We start from the raw sequence: 17,224 nt of genomic DNA, 5'->3' as shown, positions 1-17,224 counted from the left end.
CCACTCGTAGTCTAACCCTCCCCATGATTCTCAAAATAGATCGAATCAGACAAACTCGTTCCTAGGGTTCTCTCCTCTTTCGCTCGGCGAGACGAGTATTGTTAACGAAAGTTATTGAGCATAAAGCCGTGTTTTCGTGAAAGAAAATTAAGTAAATGAACAAATTATTTTCTCCTGGTGAAATATTTTCACTCTTTCTCAGAAAAGACAGACAAAGTTGAACGTAGAGAGTCTTTTTCTAGTACCTTCAAAGCCCCCTTTGGTTTTACTCTTTTCACAGCAGTGCTCGGCGTGTGCGGCGAGCCCCATGCTCATAGAGAATGGTTAAATACTCCTGTTAAAAAAACTTTATTTACAAATCAAAGAGGAGAGGGAGATAATCTGCACCGACAAACAATAAATATGCAACTTTATTTAAGCATCGAAATACTTCTAAGCAATAAATATACCGACGTGTTTTCGCATTTTACTGAAATCCAACATACTGCCTCACAAAACAGTGATAATATTGATGTTACAACGCGAGGAGGTTTTTATTCAATTTTTGTAAATATAAATACTCAATTAATCTATGATCTTTCCCTAAAAACGTTTTGATTCGTCTATATAACTGTTGTTTACTTTCTACAGTTACGCTACATTGAGTAACTTCTAAATTGCTTGCAAGGAATTAACAATAGAGAGGTTAAGCATCACGTTTACGTCAAACAGCAAACGCGAATTTGTTCCACGTGACCAAGTTTCCCCATTACTTGTTGTTTACGGTTCATTATTTATACACATAAATTATTTTTTAATCCATAAGAATTGCTTTGAGCTGTTTTAATCTGCTCGTTTTCTATTTTGAGAAATTCTCAACTTGAACCTGACGTTTGCCTTATACGTGACGCTTAAACTCTCTAATAAATAGCTCTATCATCCCTGGTGACTAACTTTGGCAAAAGTATCAAAGATTAAACTCTAGCACCAAGAGAGAATAATAGGAGTAAGATGGAAACGCCCTGCAGTCTATTGAGCCCTTGGGCGCCCCCTATGTGAATTTCACCCAAAGTTATTTTTAGACCAATTAAACGCTTGAATTAATCGGAAGTTGGTTTCATTATTTTCTCTTGCTAGAACCTAGAGCTTTCTAAAAATATAAGGTATTGATGAATACCCTAGAAAATGTGATGAAAAATCTTCACTCTAAGTAGGGATTTCGTATCCGCTTTCTAGTATTTATTAAGAGCTTACCATAACTCTGTCTGTGCATCCTTAAAAAGTCTCGAATATTCCTACCTAAAAATATGCTTTGCACAGTGGTGTAATCATAATTATTTCAATAACATATTGAGCGTTATACCTGAATTGTAGCTAAAACCTTTTTATTGACTTTTTTTTGACTTAGTAGCTACGATTTGAAAAATACAATAGTGTATGCGTCCTCACTGAACGATACGCCCCATTACGTCACAAATCACGCAAACAAACCATTAACCGTTGTGCCTTCAATGGGCCATTTGCACGATGGCGTCATTTTACTACGACCAGATTCCTTTTCGTTTTTCCTTTCATATTTAAATTTGGTAATCCCGGCGAGGTTTAAATAACAAAAGCAAAAGCCTGAAGGATTCTGGTCTTAGTAGTAAAATGACGTCATCGTGCAAATGACCAATTCACCTAAAACTATTGGCCACTAAACTGACTTTTCCTGAAATATCATGAAAGCATTTCATGGGCACCGTAATACTGAAGTCACGCACCGATTTACCGAACCCAAGGGTTGTAAGGAGGATGTGTAACCCGTGTAGCTTGGATAATGACATCACTAGCAAATGGTCACTTGTGTTACGGATGTGTCCACATTTCTAGTTTTTAACTGTGATATTGGACTTGCTCGCTACAGACTAGAGATTTTTGTAATTAATGTTCGCTATACTTGTCGTTCATTCTATGGCTTATTTGCACCCTTGAGTGTCCTGTCACCATAGTGAACCTGATGCTGCCGTGAGTTTTGATCTTCTTCTTCTTCTTCTTCTTCTTCGCCAGCGTCATCTGGATCTTTCTCATCCGGATCAGCTTCTTGGTCATTTTGATCATCTCCTGCATCCTCATCATCAGCTGCGGAAAACAAAAAACATCAAATAAATTTTAAATCCAAACGCATTCATGAGCATATGAATGACAAGAAACAATAAAATTATTTGCATCTCTTCAGAGACACATTTCCACCTTTTTTAACAACATAAAAATTTTTGCCAAACTGAAACTGACCGAAGCGTGGCTAAAAGATGTACTGTACTCATCACTGACGATGGACTGAATAATACTTAAAAAGCATGAACATCAGTTGTAAACTGTTGGCAGTTTTTTCTTTCATCAATGTCGAAATAAAAAGACGGCATCTACATTTCATAAGGCGAGAAAAATCTAAAATCAAGTTAACGGCCTCCCTTCTTGACAATTGCACCGGAAATAGGATACTGTGAATATTGCACTGTAATTCACTCTTTCAAACTCTGGCTGTGATCACAGCTCTAACGAAAGAGACATGGAGTAATCCTAGAAATAAATACTGAAACAACTAATCTATGAAAATGTAAGAAGCCTACCATCTGCCTGTTGTGCCTTGTGTTCCTCCTGTTGTCTCTGTACAGCTTGTATGGGAGCCACATGTTGCTGTATCTGGGCTAAATCTGCCCGCTGTGTTCTGTGTTCTTCCGCTTGTCTCAGTACAGCTTGTATGGGAGCCACATGTTGCTGTATCTGGGCTAAATCTGCCCGCTGTGTTCTGTGTTCTTCCGCTTGTCTCTGTACAGCTTGTATGGGAGCCATATGTTGCTGTACCTGGGCTGCTTCAAGTTGTCCCCGTTGTTTCTCTTGCTGCTGTTGGTGGTTTTCTCTCATTTCAGCAACTTGACTGTTGATACTGTCACGTGATATATCAGCAGCTCCATCTTCTTTACGATCCTCCTCCTCTCCCTCCTTCTCCTGTTCTTCTTCTCCTTCTTGGTCTTCCTGTTCACCTGGTCTATCAGCTACATGACCTGCCTGCACCACATGATCATTCTTCTGTTGGTCTCCCTGTTCTCCAGGTCGATCAGCCACGTGGTCTGTCTGTATGCTACGCCCATCACTTTGTCCTCCCTTTACCACAGGTTTGCCAGCCTGCATTCTATCTGCATCACTGTATTGGTTTACCACAGGCTCACCATCCTGTTTATCTTTAACCTCTTCCTCACCAAGGTGTCTCTGGTCATTATCTCCAGCAGCAACAGTCTCCTGTTTACGATAGTCATCTAATCTGCTTTTCCCTAGTTCAGTCTCTCCTGCCAATTCTTTACTAACTCCTCCATTGCCTTCCTTGCGACTTTGCTCTGCTGCTTGCTGGTAAAAAAAGAAACGAGAAAAATTCATTCATCACGCAATATTTCTACGTCAGCCTCGACAGCCTTCTACCAATAAAAGTTTCAATGTGCCAGTATGTGATGAAACGAACGATGTTAAGTTTTCAGAAACAGCATCCTCAGTAAATGTGTTGGTTGAGTTAAGTATTATCTTGCACTTAACGAGGGTCAAAAATTATTTCAGATTCAGAATACAGACCCTCAGTAACGACTGCCAAACGCTCAAAATACAAGCTGATATAAGGTGAAAGGACAGGTAAAATATGACAACTGGTGAATGATAAATTTATTCACACATACTGCACCATAAGAGCATTAGTCATGGTGCACTAATCTGAACAAAAACTTAAATTATTGATTTGCTTCACCTACGACCTTGTTCCCATGCTAAACAAATTTATGACAAGACTTTTATTACAGGGCTGCAAAAAGTTAGCAAATACCTTTAGTATATCAGCCCACTTGTTCATAGCATTGCCGTCACCTGGTGACACCACCTTCACTCCATGCCCTGCCTGATCTGCACCATAATTTACATTGGAGTCTTTTAGAGGAATGTCCTTCATGCTGTCATAACTCTCCTCTGCTGTGTAACCTTCCTTCACCTTTCTCTGTTCATAAACATTCTCATCAGGAGATTTCCTCATATCAGCAATATCTGCATCTTTAAGAGAAAAAAGATTCACTAATTATCAGTGTTATGTTTACCTTGGAAAGTAGCAGGATAAACAGAGACTAACAGATTACATCATAGTAAGTCAGTTGATGTGTAACCAATTGTAAACAATTATTGGATGAAGTTTTTTTCTTTACATTTACAGTTCAAGATAAGTGTTATCTGCTGAGGCAAAACACCTTAATACCAAGACCTTGATTACTCCAGATATCACAAAAACTGAATCTAATAATCTGTTTTGTTATTGATTGTTTTGAGATTAATACCAACAAACCCATTGTCACACTGAACACAGTTTATTCTCCAAACAGAGAAGACATTGTTCTTGAGAATTACGCGTTATTTGGCAGACAGCCTACACATTAGTTAGTTATCTTCTCATTCCTAGCAAAATTAACTGTAGGCTCTTAGCCAATACAGAAAGCAAGTACAATATATAATAATTCAACTAGCAGGTTTGATAGTGGCAGCTGATGTACAGTATAATCTAAAGAGCAGGATTTCTAACAGATGATTAAATTTCACATAGAACTAATCATAACTTACCATTATCACTTGGCAGAGCGGCTTGCTCATTAACATCACGACGAGAGCGACCATGATGAAGTCTACTGTCATTTCTAAAGGGGACTGTGGGGCTGTATAAATCAAATTTATTAATTTATTGTTTTACAACAAATAAGACTATGTTCAGACTCTATCAGATAGTTTTTGCCCTGGCACCAAAACCATACTTTATAGGGCTACTGTTCACCTTTAAAAACAGTGATTTTGGCACAATTTCTGTAATGGGGCACAGATGCCAGGCACTGATCTCTAAAGTAGAGAGTCATATATTGGATAGGTGTTTATAGTCAAGATACAAAAAGCTATACTGTATAGTGCGAACATAGCCTAAACCATTCAAGTATGCTATCCTATGTTTAGTTATTCAATAATGCAGAGTTCTCTCCAAAACTATTCTTTGTTGTGTTGCCTCATCATGATATTTTTGGTCTGCAATTCCATACAAACCCTTTGAAACTTTTTTGGGGGGTCGACCCAAAAAAATTTAGAGGGGTTTATATGGAGTTATCAGTGCATAACTGGGCTAATATCTCAGGGACAATTTGGCCTGAAATGCTCATTTTTGGCCTCTTGGACGTTGTTCTTTCAGAATATCTTGACGAATCCCACAATTCAGAAATTTAATTTTATGACATCATCACTTTAGTACTCTGCTGTTGGAGGAAGTTTACTAGGAGCGAGACATAAACAGGGTCCAACAGATCATATCTGAAACCAACTTTATTTTCAATCTGCCAACAACTACATGTAACAATTTTGTCATAATTTTTGAGTTACAAAGTTAACAACTAGGATTACCAGTAACTGTATATTCCATAAGGTTTTATTTGGTTAGTTAGTCATCCAGTCAGTCAGTCAGTTAGTTACATTAGTTAATTAGTTAGGCATAATTATAATTACTTTTCCGTTTCCTTGTGCAGGCTTTCTTGTCCATCTTTACTTTTTATTGTCCTTGGACTCAAAGCATCTATAAAAGATATAGAAATACACAATTCCTATGAAACAGTGATTTAAAAGGCCCATGGAGAGTTCTGTAGGTACAGCGAGACAAATCTTAACACCTCCAACATATAATAAAATGACAAGATCAGACTTGCAGTAAAATGGCAATTAGTTAAGGCTGGTGTAAAGACCACTAATGATACATAGTCTAGACCCTAAATAAGCTAAGAAACATTTCAAGACAAGTAAAATTAAAATTCTTCAAGTAAAAGGAAGCATCACACACACAAACATTTATTTTTTACTTCAGGTTAACTTAAGGCTATTTTCCCACACATCATACATGTAACTAAGATTGATTGACATGATTCACCTTTCTCAAAGCTCAAGAAACCACAACTTTGCTAAGTCGTTTTAAGGATGGTTTTTAAGTCACTTGAAACTTTCTTGAATCGTTTCAACTTTCCGACTTTAATGAGATGCAAAGTAAAATAACTTGAGATTTTACTTGGACCTTCACACACATATTTTTGGCTAAGTAAAACTTAGCAGCTCTTAAGTCTTACTTAACGGCCTTAAGTGTAAAGACAGCCATTGTCATTTTGTTAAGTAATTCTAGAAAGGAAATAAAGAGAGATGTAAAGAATCAACCATAAGAGGACACAGAAAAAATCTGGGACTCAGATTTTTTCTGTGTTCTCTTATGGTTGATTCTTTACAATTCTAGAAAGGCACTATAAAGTGACAGAATCTATCCACCTTACCTTGAAGCTTGCTTTCTCCTTGTTCCTTCTTTTTGTCAAGTTTCATGTCTCTGTGAGATGTTTTAGACTTGCTAATATAGCTGTTAAGCTTCTCCTGGGCAATAAAACAGAAACAATCCAGTATTATTATGGTAAGGACAAAGTATTCTCATGAATTCACATAGGATACCAGTATACCTGACTGAAAAAATGTTATTGCTTGAAAAGTATAATGTATATGAACAATGGGACATAGTGGATTTATAGGTAGAACTTAATTAGCATTGCAAATTTAAGTTTCTTTCCAGAAAAGTTTAGGTCATCGAAGCTTTTTGCAACGGTGTATTTCAGAAAAGGTCATGGTTTCCAGTTTTCTTGCCGATAAGGTCACAACTTCACCTGCGCTGGGCACATCAGAAATCTCTACAGAGTGTAGCCATACTGCTGAGGCACAATTGAAAATTATACGATAGGACCTAGAAGCTTACTTGGAAGACAATAAAAAGACACCATCATGTAGCCTTAAACAAAGTACTCTAGGGATTTGCATCCACATGAGCTGCTTGTGAAAATATACTTTTGAAGCAACAAAGTTTTTTTCAATCAGGTATATACTCTGTATACCTGGGCTGAGTATTGCTGCAGCAACTTTCTAATGAAGGTACACTGCACTTACTTGATATCTTGAAAGCTGTCCCTGAAGATCCTTGAGTTTCTCCTGGTATTGCTGACTTGCAGCTACTGCTCTAGAACTGGAATGCTAACAAAAAAGAATGTAAAATGTAAACACATTATGTTTCTCTGATCCAGTGCTTTCCCATCATTGAGTTGCATTTCACCCCATTTAACTACAGGCCATTTCTCCATTCCAGTGAATAAAGACATCAACTCAAAAGTCTTGGGTGACAAAACACAATCATGACTTGCAAGAAACTGCCCATAAAGCCTCCACCAAGTTTCATATCTTCCAAGCAGACGATAGAAATTGTACTAACATAATAAATTATGCTGATTCAACACCCTTGTGTATCCATACTTCTAAAAACATGTTTCTTTCGTTTGCTTTCCTTTTTACCAAATTCAGTAATTGAATAAGTAACAGATCTCAAGGAACACACCTTATATTGCTCAACTTCATCCGACTTGGACCTGAGATTTGTCCTGAGTGATACAACTTGTTGTTTCAATGTCCTGATTTCCTCTTTAAAGTACACATAGAACAAAATAAACACACTTTGTTAAGCTATGTCAAATTGTACTGATATGGTTTATTGTATTTTTATCTTACATGCCCCACAAAATTTACTGATATAGTCATAATTAATTTATTATTGTAATTCCAAAAGCTGATGTCTTCTTTGTTATTAAACTCAACACAGGAGTCAAAATTCTGACATTCCTACCTTCAAGGGATGATATTTCATTAGCTTTCTGTTCTTTAAATAACTGAAAATTCCTGTTTTGCTGATTAGTCACTGAAGCATGCTCTGCACTAAGGCGACTGTAGGTTTGTTGAAGGCGACCATAATCTGTATCAAGCTCTTTGGATTGTGCCTGAGGCAAATAAAATGAAATGGATACAGAGTAACAATCTCCTACTCACAGTTAAGCAGATGTATGACTTTATATCCCTAAACAAGGCCTGTGATGTTATGCAACTGCATAATTTGGGTACATTCAAATGACAGTTGCAGTTTGGATGCTACTCAAGCAGCAAATCAGATGGTTGTTCTTCCCTTTTTCTTTAGGAGGCAAGGGGGATTTTTTTGTCATATCAGTTACCCATTTATTTGAAACAACTCTTTCTGAAGAAACAGAAGGCTCTGTGAATTCATTTTTCAGGGTCTTATACAGGATCCTGTCCACTTCATAGAATCTTATACAGGATCCTGCCAATCTCATAGGATCTTAGACAGGATCCTGCCCACTTCATAGGATCTTATACAGGTTCCTGCTCACCTCATAGGATCTTACACAGGATCCTGCCCACTAAATAGGATCTACACACAGGATCCTACCCACCTATAGGATCTTATGATTTTATCTTAAACAAGATTCTTTATATTATTAAAAGGAGATTCAAGATTTCATTTATCTCTTGCAATTATGCCTTTTATTGTTTTAAAGAAATCAATCAAAAAAATATTACAAGAAGAAAATTGTAATTGTAAATTTGTAAATTGTAATTTGTCTACCCACCGAGCCCTAAGGAGTTCATAACAACTCATTGAAAAGTGTCCCTGCGTTCCAGATCGAATTGGAATTTGAAAGTATGGGTTTTTAAGCAGAGGGGAAAACCGGAGTACCCAGAGAAAAACCTCTTGAAGCAAGGGAGAGAACCAACAACAAACTCAACCCACATATGGCATTGATGCCAGGATTCGAACTCGGGCCACATTAGTTGGAGGCAAGTGCTTTCACCACTACGCCACCCTTGCTCCCCAAGTAAGAAGAATAGCTTTTTGCCTACCACTATGAAAACTATATAATTTATTTTTGCCAAAAAATGTCCAAGTACATACCTTAAGCATATTATACTGTGTTTCTAATGAATTAAATCTGTTCATTGCTTCATGCTGAAATTAAGCAACATTAATTCTTTTGTTAAGAAGAATTACTAATTTATATGACAAGTAAGGACGGAAAAAAAAATAGGTCAAAATTTCTATCATGGTTTGACGTAAACAATCACCTTTGATCTGGTAATATTCAAAAGAAAATCATTCTGCTTTTTGGAAAATTCTGTAAAACATAAAGCATTACACACAATAAGTACCTCAATAAGCATAAGGTATTAATGTAAGGAACAATAGTGGGACACTTGATGAAGGTTAACTGGCTGCATGTTAGCTATAGTGCATGATAATAACAACTTTATTGTCAATCAGTCAACCCTTTCTTAGTGACCACTTTCAGAAACGACCACTCCCAGTTAGCAACCACTATGTCAACACTCATTTTGTTTTTCATTCAAATGCTGTTATAAAATACTATCACAGAAGTTACCAATGCTGAAATTTCTTAAGCAATCACAAGAACTTACAAGGCAAGAAATTAGTTCAAGTTTATTCTTTTGTTTTTTTTCCTTGTAAGTGGCCGTATACAGCGACAACACCTATTTACTGACAATAGTTAAACACTACTTGACTTATGATTGAGTACAAAGTACGCACCAAGCTTTGTATTCTTGTGGTCTGTTTTCTCCTTTTGAAGAGATCTCTCCAGCCGGGCACGATGTTCATACACAACTGAAAACAAAAATATTATTACTATCATAAAAACCTAATTAAATCAAAAGTAATTTAAATCTATGCCCTTTAAGATTGCACACTTCTTGAGCAAATTCAAAAAGGGAATTCCACTAAATAACCCTTAACATTAAAATTTTGCTACATCTCATTTAGTGGGAGTGGCCATAGTCATAGTCTGTTGCTGTTAGAGACAGGTAACAAAGGTGTAAAGAGATTAGTGTTGGGAATCGGCTGAGTTTTCATAACCAATCATCAGAAATAATTGGATTTACCCACCCAATCGATCATCAAATATAATCAAACAGCTACTGCACCATATTTTAGAACAGAACAAAAACATGTGAAATGTATCAGAAAAGGGACCTCAGTGGATTTGAACCTGCTTATCGTAGAGTTCCAGTAGCTCAGTAGAACTTGGAGGGTCATGAGTTTGGTTCTCGCCTGGAGCTCTGAGTTTTTCTGGGCTTTTGGGTTATCAAATTCTCTCTCTTTTTTTCTTTCTTCTTTTTTTATGAGCGCACTAAAAAGACAACACCCAAGTTTTTAATATGTTTACATGCCATTTTGCTTTTTTCCCATCATTATCCATTAAACATTTTCCATAATCAATGAAATTGCATTAGTTAAAGACCTTGGTCAATGACTGATTTCATTATTATTAATATTAATATCATTATTATTTTATTGATGATCAGCACACCACTAAAAGAGATTCAACCCTTTTTGAAGAAATAATCACGGTCTGAATTTTGAATGTACAGTAACGCTTGTATCAAGCGGAACCTAGGTGAACATCCTGTATTAAGCAGATGAATGGCTCAATTTTATTTCAAATGTTCACACCTAAATTAAGCAGACACCAAGAAAGGCTCTATTGGTGCCCACTTTATACTAGTGTCACTGTATATTTTTTGCAAGGCTCATAAAAAGGTAGATGTGGGAATACAACAGGTGTACAACAAAGAGATTATTTTCTGCAGTCATTTTTTTCACAGAATAAAGTTTCACTCATTTACAGCGCGTCAAATCTTCATAACGCATTAACACCGTGTAACCTAATCAGTGCACAAACCAACAGTTTTGTAAGACAAACTTGAAGCTAATTAGATTAACTCTTCTTTTGAAGAGTTCTTTGTAATACTTTGTAAGAACTAGACTTCTTCACAGACACAATATACAATCAAAGGAAAACAATAACATTTATATTTACACTAACCTTGGAGCTGGGACGATAGCGATTCTTGTTGCTTAAGATGCTTGTCCGTCTCTGCTCTAGAGATATCTAAGTCTGTTTTAGTCAAATTATAAAGGTAAAAGGTGTAACCTAGTCCTGCAACGAGACCTAGGAAGATGGTCCCATGAAATATTGGCTTGTTTCTTCGGTTGCACATCTCGGCGTTCAACATGCAGCGTGAATCAGATCAAACTCCATGAATCACTGGTGTCCATTATTTCATGAGGAATAAAAACATTTTTGTTTGAATCCCACAGAGTAAAGAATAAGCAAATTTTAATCACGGAGGTGACGTGGAGATGCATTGGGACAACAAATATGGATGCCAGCCTCACTTTGATGCTACGTGCCTGCTGCATCTTCAGCAGCGGCTTCTCATAAAAATCCACGACCCACGCGTAAGTTTCGCGCGCAACTCTCGCGATATCTCGCTATGGCCTATGACAATGCTTATCGGAGGCTAGCCTGTGAACAGGCCTTAAGTAGTCGCTATTTTTCCCCAAACAGAGAGCCTGTTCACAGGCTAATCGGAGGCAGTTTTGAGAGGTTTGTACATATTATGTAATTTAAAGGTTCCAATGTCTCCCTTATTTTGCTGAGATAGAATCGTAAATGTCTGGATTGCGTACATTACCAAGTTGTGCTGAGGTTTTTCTCATTATCCTCGAGTAAACTCCATTTTCTGATTAGGTGCGGCGTTTATTCGAGGGCGGCGTTTATTGGTAATTTTGCTTTCATCTGGGCGTTTGATCGAGAACGGCGTTTTTCGAGGGCGGCGTTTAATCGAATACTTTATTATTGGAAATTAAGGCTTCATGAAATTTCGCGTTAATTTCTGTGAACGTTAATTTCCGCGACGTTCAATCAAGTGCAGCCTTAACTTCCGCGAACGTCATTTTTATGTTTTTGACCCCAACATCCTGGCAAAATCTTGAATTTACACATCTTTTAAATAAGGTCGTTAATTTTCAACATCACGCCAGCAAGATATTGAAGATATTGAATCTGCAACATCTTTCCAGCGGGTACTTTCATTTTTTACATCTTGCCATCAAAATCCTAAATATTCAACATATTGCCAGTAAAACTTTGAATTTTTTAATCTTCTCCGAAAGATCAGTCTTTAATCTTACATAGGAGAACATAAGAGGGATGAGCTGGATAGACACCATGGTCGCTCCCTCCCTCCCCTCCCCTCAAGGATGGGTTAGGAGCCCGTATAGGTTTGACCGGGGGGGGACGGATCCTGATTTGACCTCTTCTCTGAAGAAGTTCTAAGCTTCCTACTAACTTCTGTTGCTTAATTTCGACTACCGATATAGTCTTAGGCTTTTGCTATTCACATTTAGGTCTTGTGCTGTCCATGGTGACAGAGAGACAAGCTGGTTTCCACGCTCTCTCTTAGTCCCTTCCTCTCCCTCCGGCCTCGCTATTACTGCTATTGGTAATGGGAAGAAGAAAGAATTGGAAACGACTTCGCTAACAATCACATCTTTCTCTCTTTCATGTTGAAGTTAGTGTACTTTGTTTACTATCGACATATTTTAAGCACCTTTTTTAATGATTACATATAAATGTTTTTTCAAGGAACATTTTTACAGAAGCTGGCGGACCACTAAGAAGCCAATCACAATATCAAACTTCAAATGTTGGTTTTTAAGTATCTGCCTCTTTTCTTATTTTCTTCTTTTCGCTTGGTTCATCATCGGGGTCAACTTCAAATGACGTCATATTTTCCATCGCCCTGGCAACTCCAGATACTTCGTAATCCTTTTCATCTTCTAATCCTCTAACCTCCCCTGAGGCATCGTTCATCATCATCATGAAAGAGAGGCAGCATTCTAAATTGCATTGTGGATGTTGCTTGAAGGCCATCAACTTCTCAAACAGCGAGAATCCCATGCGTACTGCAAAGAATGAAAGGATATGTTTAGATTTAGTTCCGTTATCAGAAAGGACTACTACTACTACTACTGCTGCCGCTGCTGCAGCTGCTGCTGCTGCTGCTGTTAATAATAATAATAATAATAATAATAATAATAATAATAAAGCTAATACCTACGGATTATAGATTTTTAAAAAATTTGTTTTCTATTTTTTTTTACTCTGATGTTGACAGTTTTAAAGATCAATTTCCAGAAAGTTTTGAAAATAGCGCGCGCGAGAGAGAAAAAATTTTCTCATCAGTACGTCATTTCTATGGTAATCATGCAGCGCGTGAGAAATCACTCACTTATAGCTCCGATATGCAAACTATTCAATTTAGCTTACCGATAATTATTGAGGAAACAAAGAGATTGTTTGCAACCAGAAGAACAGCTACACCGACAGACTCAAACTGGCTGGACACATCTGACGTCACTGCGGCCTGAGATGGAATCTTCAGCAGCATTCCTGCGCTCATATTTAAATTTGTGGCCAACAACGAAGCGAGTTGTAACCAGTACTCAAATATATCAGTCACTGGTTTGTAGTAAGCAAAGACTACAGTGTACAGACCAGAAAGCAAAGCTGCTACGCCAAGATGAGTGCGGCTCTCCGCTCCTACCAGAGCAAGCACTGATGTCAGGACCACTTTTCGCCCCAAGTCCACAACCTCCCAGAACCAACAACTCGACGAATAGTTCTCATAAAGGAATCTCATTCCTTTAAAAATCTCATTCCCTGGCAAATCTTGGTCTTCATCTTTTGCTTCGTTCTGATTTGTTGGAAGTTGCACCTGGTCGGATCCTTCTGCTTCAATACGTAAAGCCTTTCCAAGGACATTCTGCTGTTTTAAAGCAACTTTTTTGTCGTTCAAGTGTGATCTCCAGAGGAGCACCAACGTTGCCAGAGGAAAGCCAACGACAAATACCAGTGAAATGTATACCAGGATCGCATAGGAGTTAAACTTCTTAGTGTAACAACGCACTGAGTAATCAAATTTGAGGAACGCCTGGCAGTTCTTTCCCTGAGCGGCCATGCAAATCTCGTGGCAGGCTGCAGGCAACATTTGAAGGATCTGAGCAGATAGTGCGGGGTAAGTTAGAAACAAAAGTACGAAAATGCACCTGTAGCACTGTTCCTTTGACGAAGAATTCGCGCGCTTTAGGCCCTTGTCATCTAAGTCACTGCGTCTGATGTTGTAAACTTTGCTGATAAAATACACAATAACAAATAGTGCTACTCCCAAGATGTTGACAGCAGCGAACATTAGAAAAGTAGAATATGTGTCTACTTTGAGCTCATTATTAAAACAGTGAACAGGAACGATCTGTAACAAATTGAGTTGGACAATTTGCGCATAGTTAATCACGCTGATCAATGCATCTGGCCAGTTTACGTGAGAGAAAGATGTTAATGTTCCAGAAGTGACCTGATAAAATCCAATAACGATCTTCAATCGGGCTAATAGAATATCCGTGACTGATCGACCACTCTCATTTTTTCTTCTTCTACCGATTAAAAGAGATCCTATAATGATAGCTAAGATTACAGCTACAAGGAACACTCGACCAATCAACCAGGGAAGGGTGGGGCACTTTCGACACGTTGAAACAAGTCGATAGTAACCTTTACTGCAGACTGCGCACAATGGGCCCTGGTAACCATCGGCACATTTAGATTCCATTCCTCCAAGACACGACTCTGGAACTGGGCATGCGTAAGCTGTTGGAAAGGATCCATTGTATGTTGTTTGTTCTGTGTTGTACGAATCATTAAATATCATCAAGTTTTTGGTGAAATTCTGGTACAAATCAAGGCTCATCTTGCTTTCCCATTTCCAGAAGAAACCAGCCCGTAATTTAACGGTCTCGTTACGACAAAGCAATCCTTCCAATGGGCATGGCTGACAAGCTCCAAACCTGTCCAAACGATAAAATCCTGCAATGCAGAAACACGCCCTGAATCCAGCAAAGAGATCATATTGGGTTCCTGAAAAAACAAGCAGTCTTAGAGTTAGATCATCGACACATAAAAAACGTGGACATAAACTATTCACTATTTTTTAAACTATTTTTTTTTGGCCTCGTATTAACCCATCAATTTCCCCAAGAACAAACTAACATGTCCCATATTTTATTTTGTAAGAAGGGCAAATCCACCCCAACAGAATGTTGTCATCGTCTTGAAGAGGGCCATTTTTATGGGCCGTTAAATTCACCTAAAGGATTTTAACTCAGCAAGAGCATCACCCGGGATATGCTTATTGTTGTAGTGATACCATAACAAGTAGTACAAATGTATGCTTTCAATCTTGTATCTGACCTTGGGGACAGCCTTTACAATCATTCTCAGACATTCCAGGTGCAGACTCTGGGCTAACGTATTTACCCGGGGGACACATCTTACATCCCATTCCATGAGTTAAAAGCCCCACAAATGCCATAACATCCTGGAAGAATCCTCCTATTCAACAAACCAATAAAACGCAATGTTATATGAAGGAAAAATGTGTTGGCTTTTTATTATACCATTAAATAATTTGACAGAGTTATATCGGGATTCATACCTGGAGGGCAGAGTTTGCAGCGAACTTCTCCAAAGGAATATGTACCAAGCGGACAAGGGCTACATATCAGTTGAAAAAACGAAGCGACTTGACATTGGTAACCAGAAGATCGCAGTGCTGAAAAGAGAAAGTAACTGGCGGACAAGTGCAGTTCTGGTGGATCACCTGATGCTCTGTTGAAATACAAAGAGTTAAGAAACTATCGTCATAACGAGAGGGCAAGTGTAGTTCTGGTGGATCACCTGATGCTGTTAAAATTCAAAGAGTTAAGCAACTATCCTCATAACGAGAGAAAAGGCGTAACTAGCTGGTTGAAATAAAGAGAAAACTTGGCAAACTTTTTTCAGGGACATTCCTGTAGTCATGACTGCCACTTTTTTAAAATCATTTTCAGCATTATTATATTTCTTGTTAATAATCTTGATGATTTAATTGTCCAATCACATCCTTTCCAAGGGTTTACATCGGGTTGAACCCCTGGACTTTTTACTCTATTGCAATTCCTGCATTTACGATCTGATTTGCTGAAGTACTCGCTATCACCACGAGACGAAGGCTCGGCACTCCCCGTGCTTTCTTTTTACTGATTTTATTACACCAGGTCCTCTGATGTCTTCATTTCACACCCCGTCAGATTTCTACCAAAAGTCATCTCTAGATGGACTTTACTCTTCAGTAATTAGCCAGGGTTAGTCATTAAGCTAACAGAAATATAAGTAAGAAAACAATTTTGACACTAATTCTTGAAACTCCTTGAAACTGATAAAAGCGTAGCGCGCAGCGAACTCCAAAAGCAGTAGTATAGGGCGCACCGGTTAGTCCCCTTTTTTGGGCAGGAATTTCATTTACTTGGGCAGGAATAAATTAACGCCAATGACGTCATAACCTTTTGTATCACGGAGGCGTAATGTTATTATGCAAGTCCTATTTCTTGCTGCTGTGATTGTCCTAGTTCTGGTTCACTGACTTTTGGCGGGCAAATCGTGCATATTAATGAGGGCAAAGACAAACTAGCTCTTGTCCTATTTGCTGCTGCTGTGATTGTCCTAGTTTCCGTTCACTGATTTTTGGCGGGCAAATCGTGCATATTAATGAGGGAAAAGGCAAAATAGCTCTTTTTTACACTGCAAACAATGTTTTACTTACCCCTCTCCTTTTCACAATTTTGTTATTTTCCTTCCGCAATTTTTTTATTCCCATTTTTCCCTCCTCCTCCTCCTCCTCATTTCTATGACGTCATTGGCGAAATTTATTCCTGCCCAAGTAAATGAAATTCCTGCCCAAAAAAGGGGACTAAACGGTGCGCCCTATACTACTAAAAGCTCATGGAAAACAGGACGCACAAACAGGGAGAAGGGGTGAAGGGGAAGGAGTAAAACTTAGCGAATATTTCACTCACATGTAAACTACAAGCTCCTGAAGGTTTGAAGTGGCTTTACTGGGAATTATTGCCATTTCCGTTCCGATGATATTCCTGCACAATAAAATGTTCATCTATAAGCCGCAATAAGGACGCTCCAAGAGTGATTTAAACAATTATAGAAGTTATTTGACGTACATATACTTGAGGGCTGCAGTTTTTCTAAAGGCAAATTCATCTATGTCCGTTAGAGGGTTTTGAGCCAGATTCCTGCCGAGAATAAAACGTTTTTAAAGGATGAATAGACCCTTGTTTGACACCTGAAAAAGACTACACTTATGAGTATATCGGAACTTAAGCTACGTATGAGTAAGTAATGTGGAGTTCAGTTTTTAAGGTTAATGATGAAAGCACTAATTGTGTTACAAATTAATTATAAGTCTATTGTCTGTCCTTTGAGGCCGTGAAACTACGTACAGATACTGCATTTCGTGAAGCGATCCAAAGTATGTATCCTTTATTCGATTAATATTGTTCCTTGACAGATCCCTGCAAATGAGATATTATTGAAAT

At 38.0% G+C, this 17,224-nt stretch overlaps 2 protein-coding genes across 3 annotated transcripts; both read right to left on the bottom strand.

Moving 5' to 3' along the window:
• Nucleotides 1–392: 392 nt before the first annotated feature.
• Nucleotides 393–11,134, bottom strand: LOC140941256 (uncharacterized). 2 transcript variants are annotated; one of them, XM_073390240.1, is made up of 13 exons: nt 10,782–11,134; nt 9,488–9,562; nt 9,007–9,056; nt 8,837–8,890; nt 7,718–7,868; nt 7,433–7,515; nt 6,991–7,074; nt 6,336–6,429; nt 5,530–5,596; nt 4,609–4,700; nt 3,830–4,050; nt 2,592–3,366; nt 393–2,100 (listed from the first exon to the last, which is right to left on the bottom strand). In XM_073390240.1, exons 1-13 carry the CDS (start codon nt 10,969–10,971, stop codon nt 1,931–1,933), a joined length of 2,106 nt encoding a protein of 701 aa, XP_073246341.1. In that variant the 5' UTR covers nt 10,972–11,134; the 3' UTR covers nt 393–1,930. The 2 variants fall into 2 exon arrangements, with proteins under 2 accessions (XP_073246341.1, XP_073246349.1); XM_073390248.1 differs by lacking the exon at nt 9,007–9,056.
• Nucleotides 11,135–12,455: 1,321 nt separating this feature from the next.
• LOC140927680 (uncharacterized) lies at nt 12,456–16,924 on the bottom strand. Its single transcript, XM_073377390.1, has 5 exons — nt 16,691–16,924; nt 15,292–15,464; nt 15,048–15,188; nt 13,071–14,714; nt 12,456–12,706 (listed from the first exon to the last, which is right to left on the bottom strand). Exons 1-5 carry the CDS (start codon nt 16,783–16,785, stop codon nt 12,456–12,458), a joined length of 2,304 nt encoding a protein of 767 aa, XP_073233491.1. The 5' UTR covers nt 16,786–16,924.
• Between the last annotated feature and the right edge of the window lie 300 nt (nt 16,925–17,224).

Source organism: Porites lutea, chromosome 1, assembly GCF_958299795.1.
Source record: "Porites lutea chromosome 1, jaPorLute2.1, whole genome shotgun sequence".
In the NCBI taxonomy this organism is placed as follows: domain Eukaryota; kingdom Metazoa; phylum Cnidaria; class Anthozoa; order Scleractinia; family Poritidae; genus Porites; species Porites lutea.
Note: the sequence above shows the minus strand (reverse complement) of the source record. Positions and strands in the feature narration are given on the sequence as shown.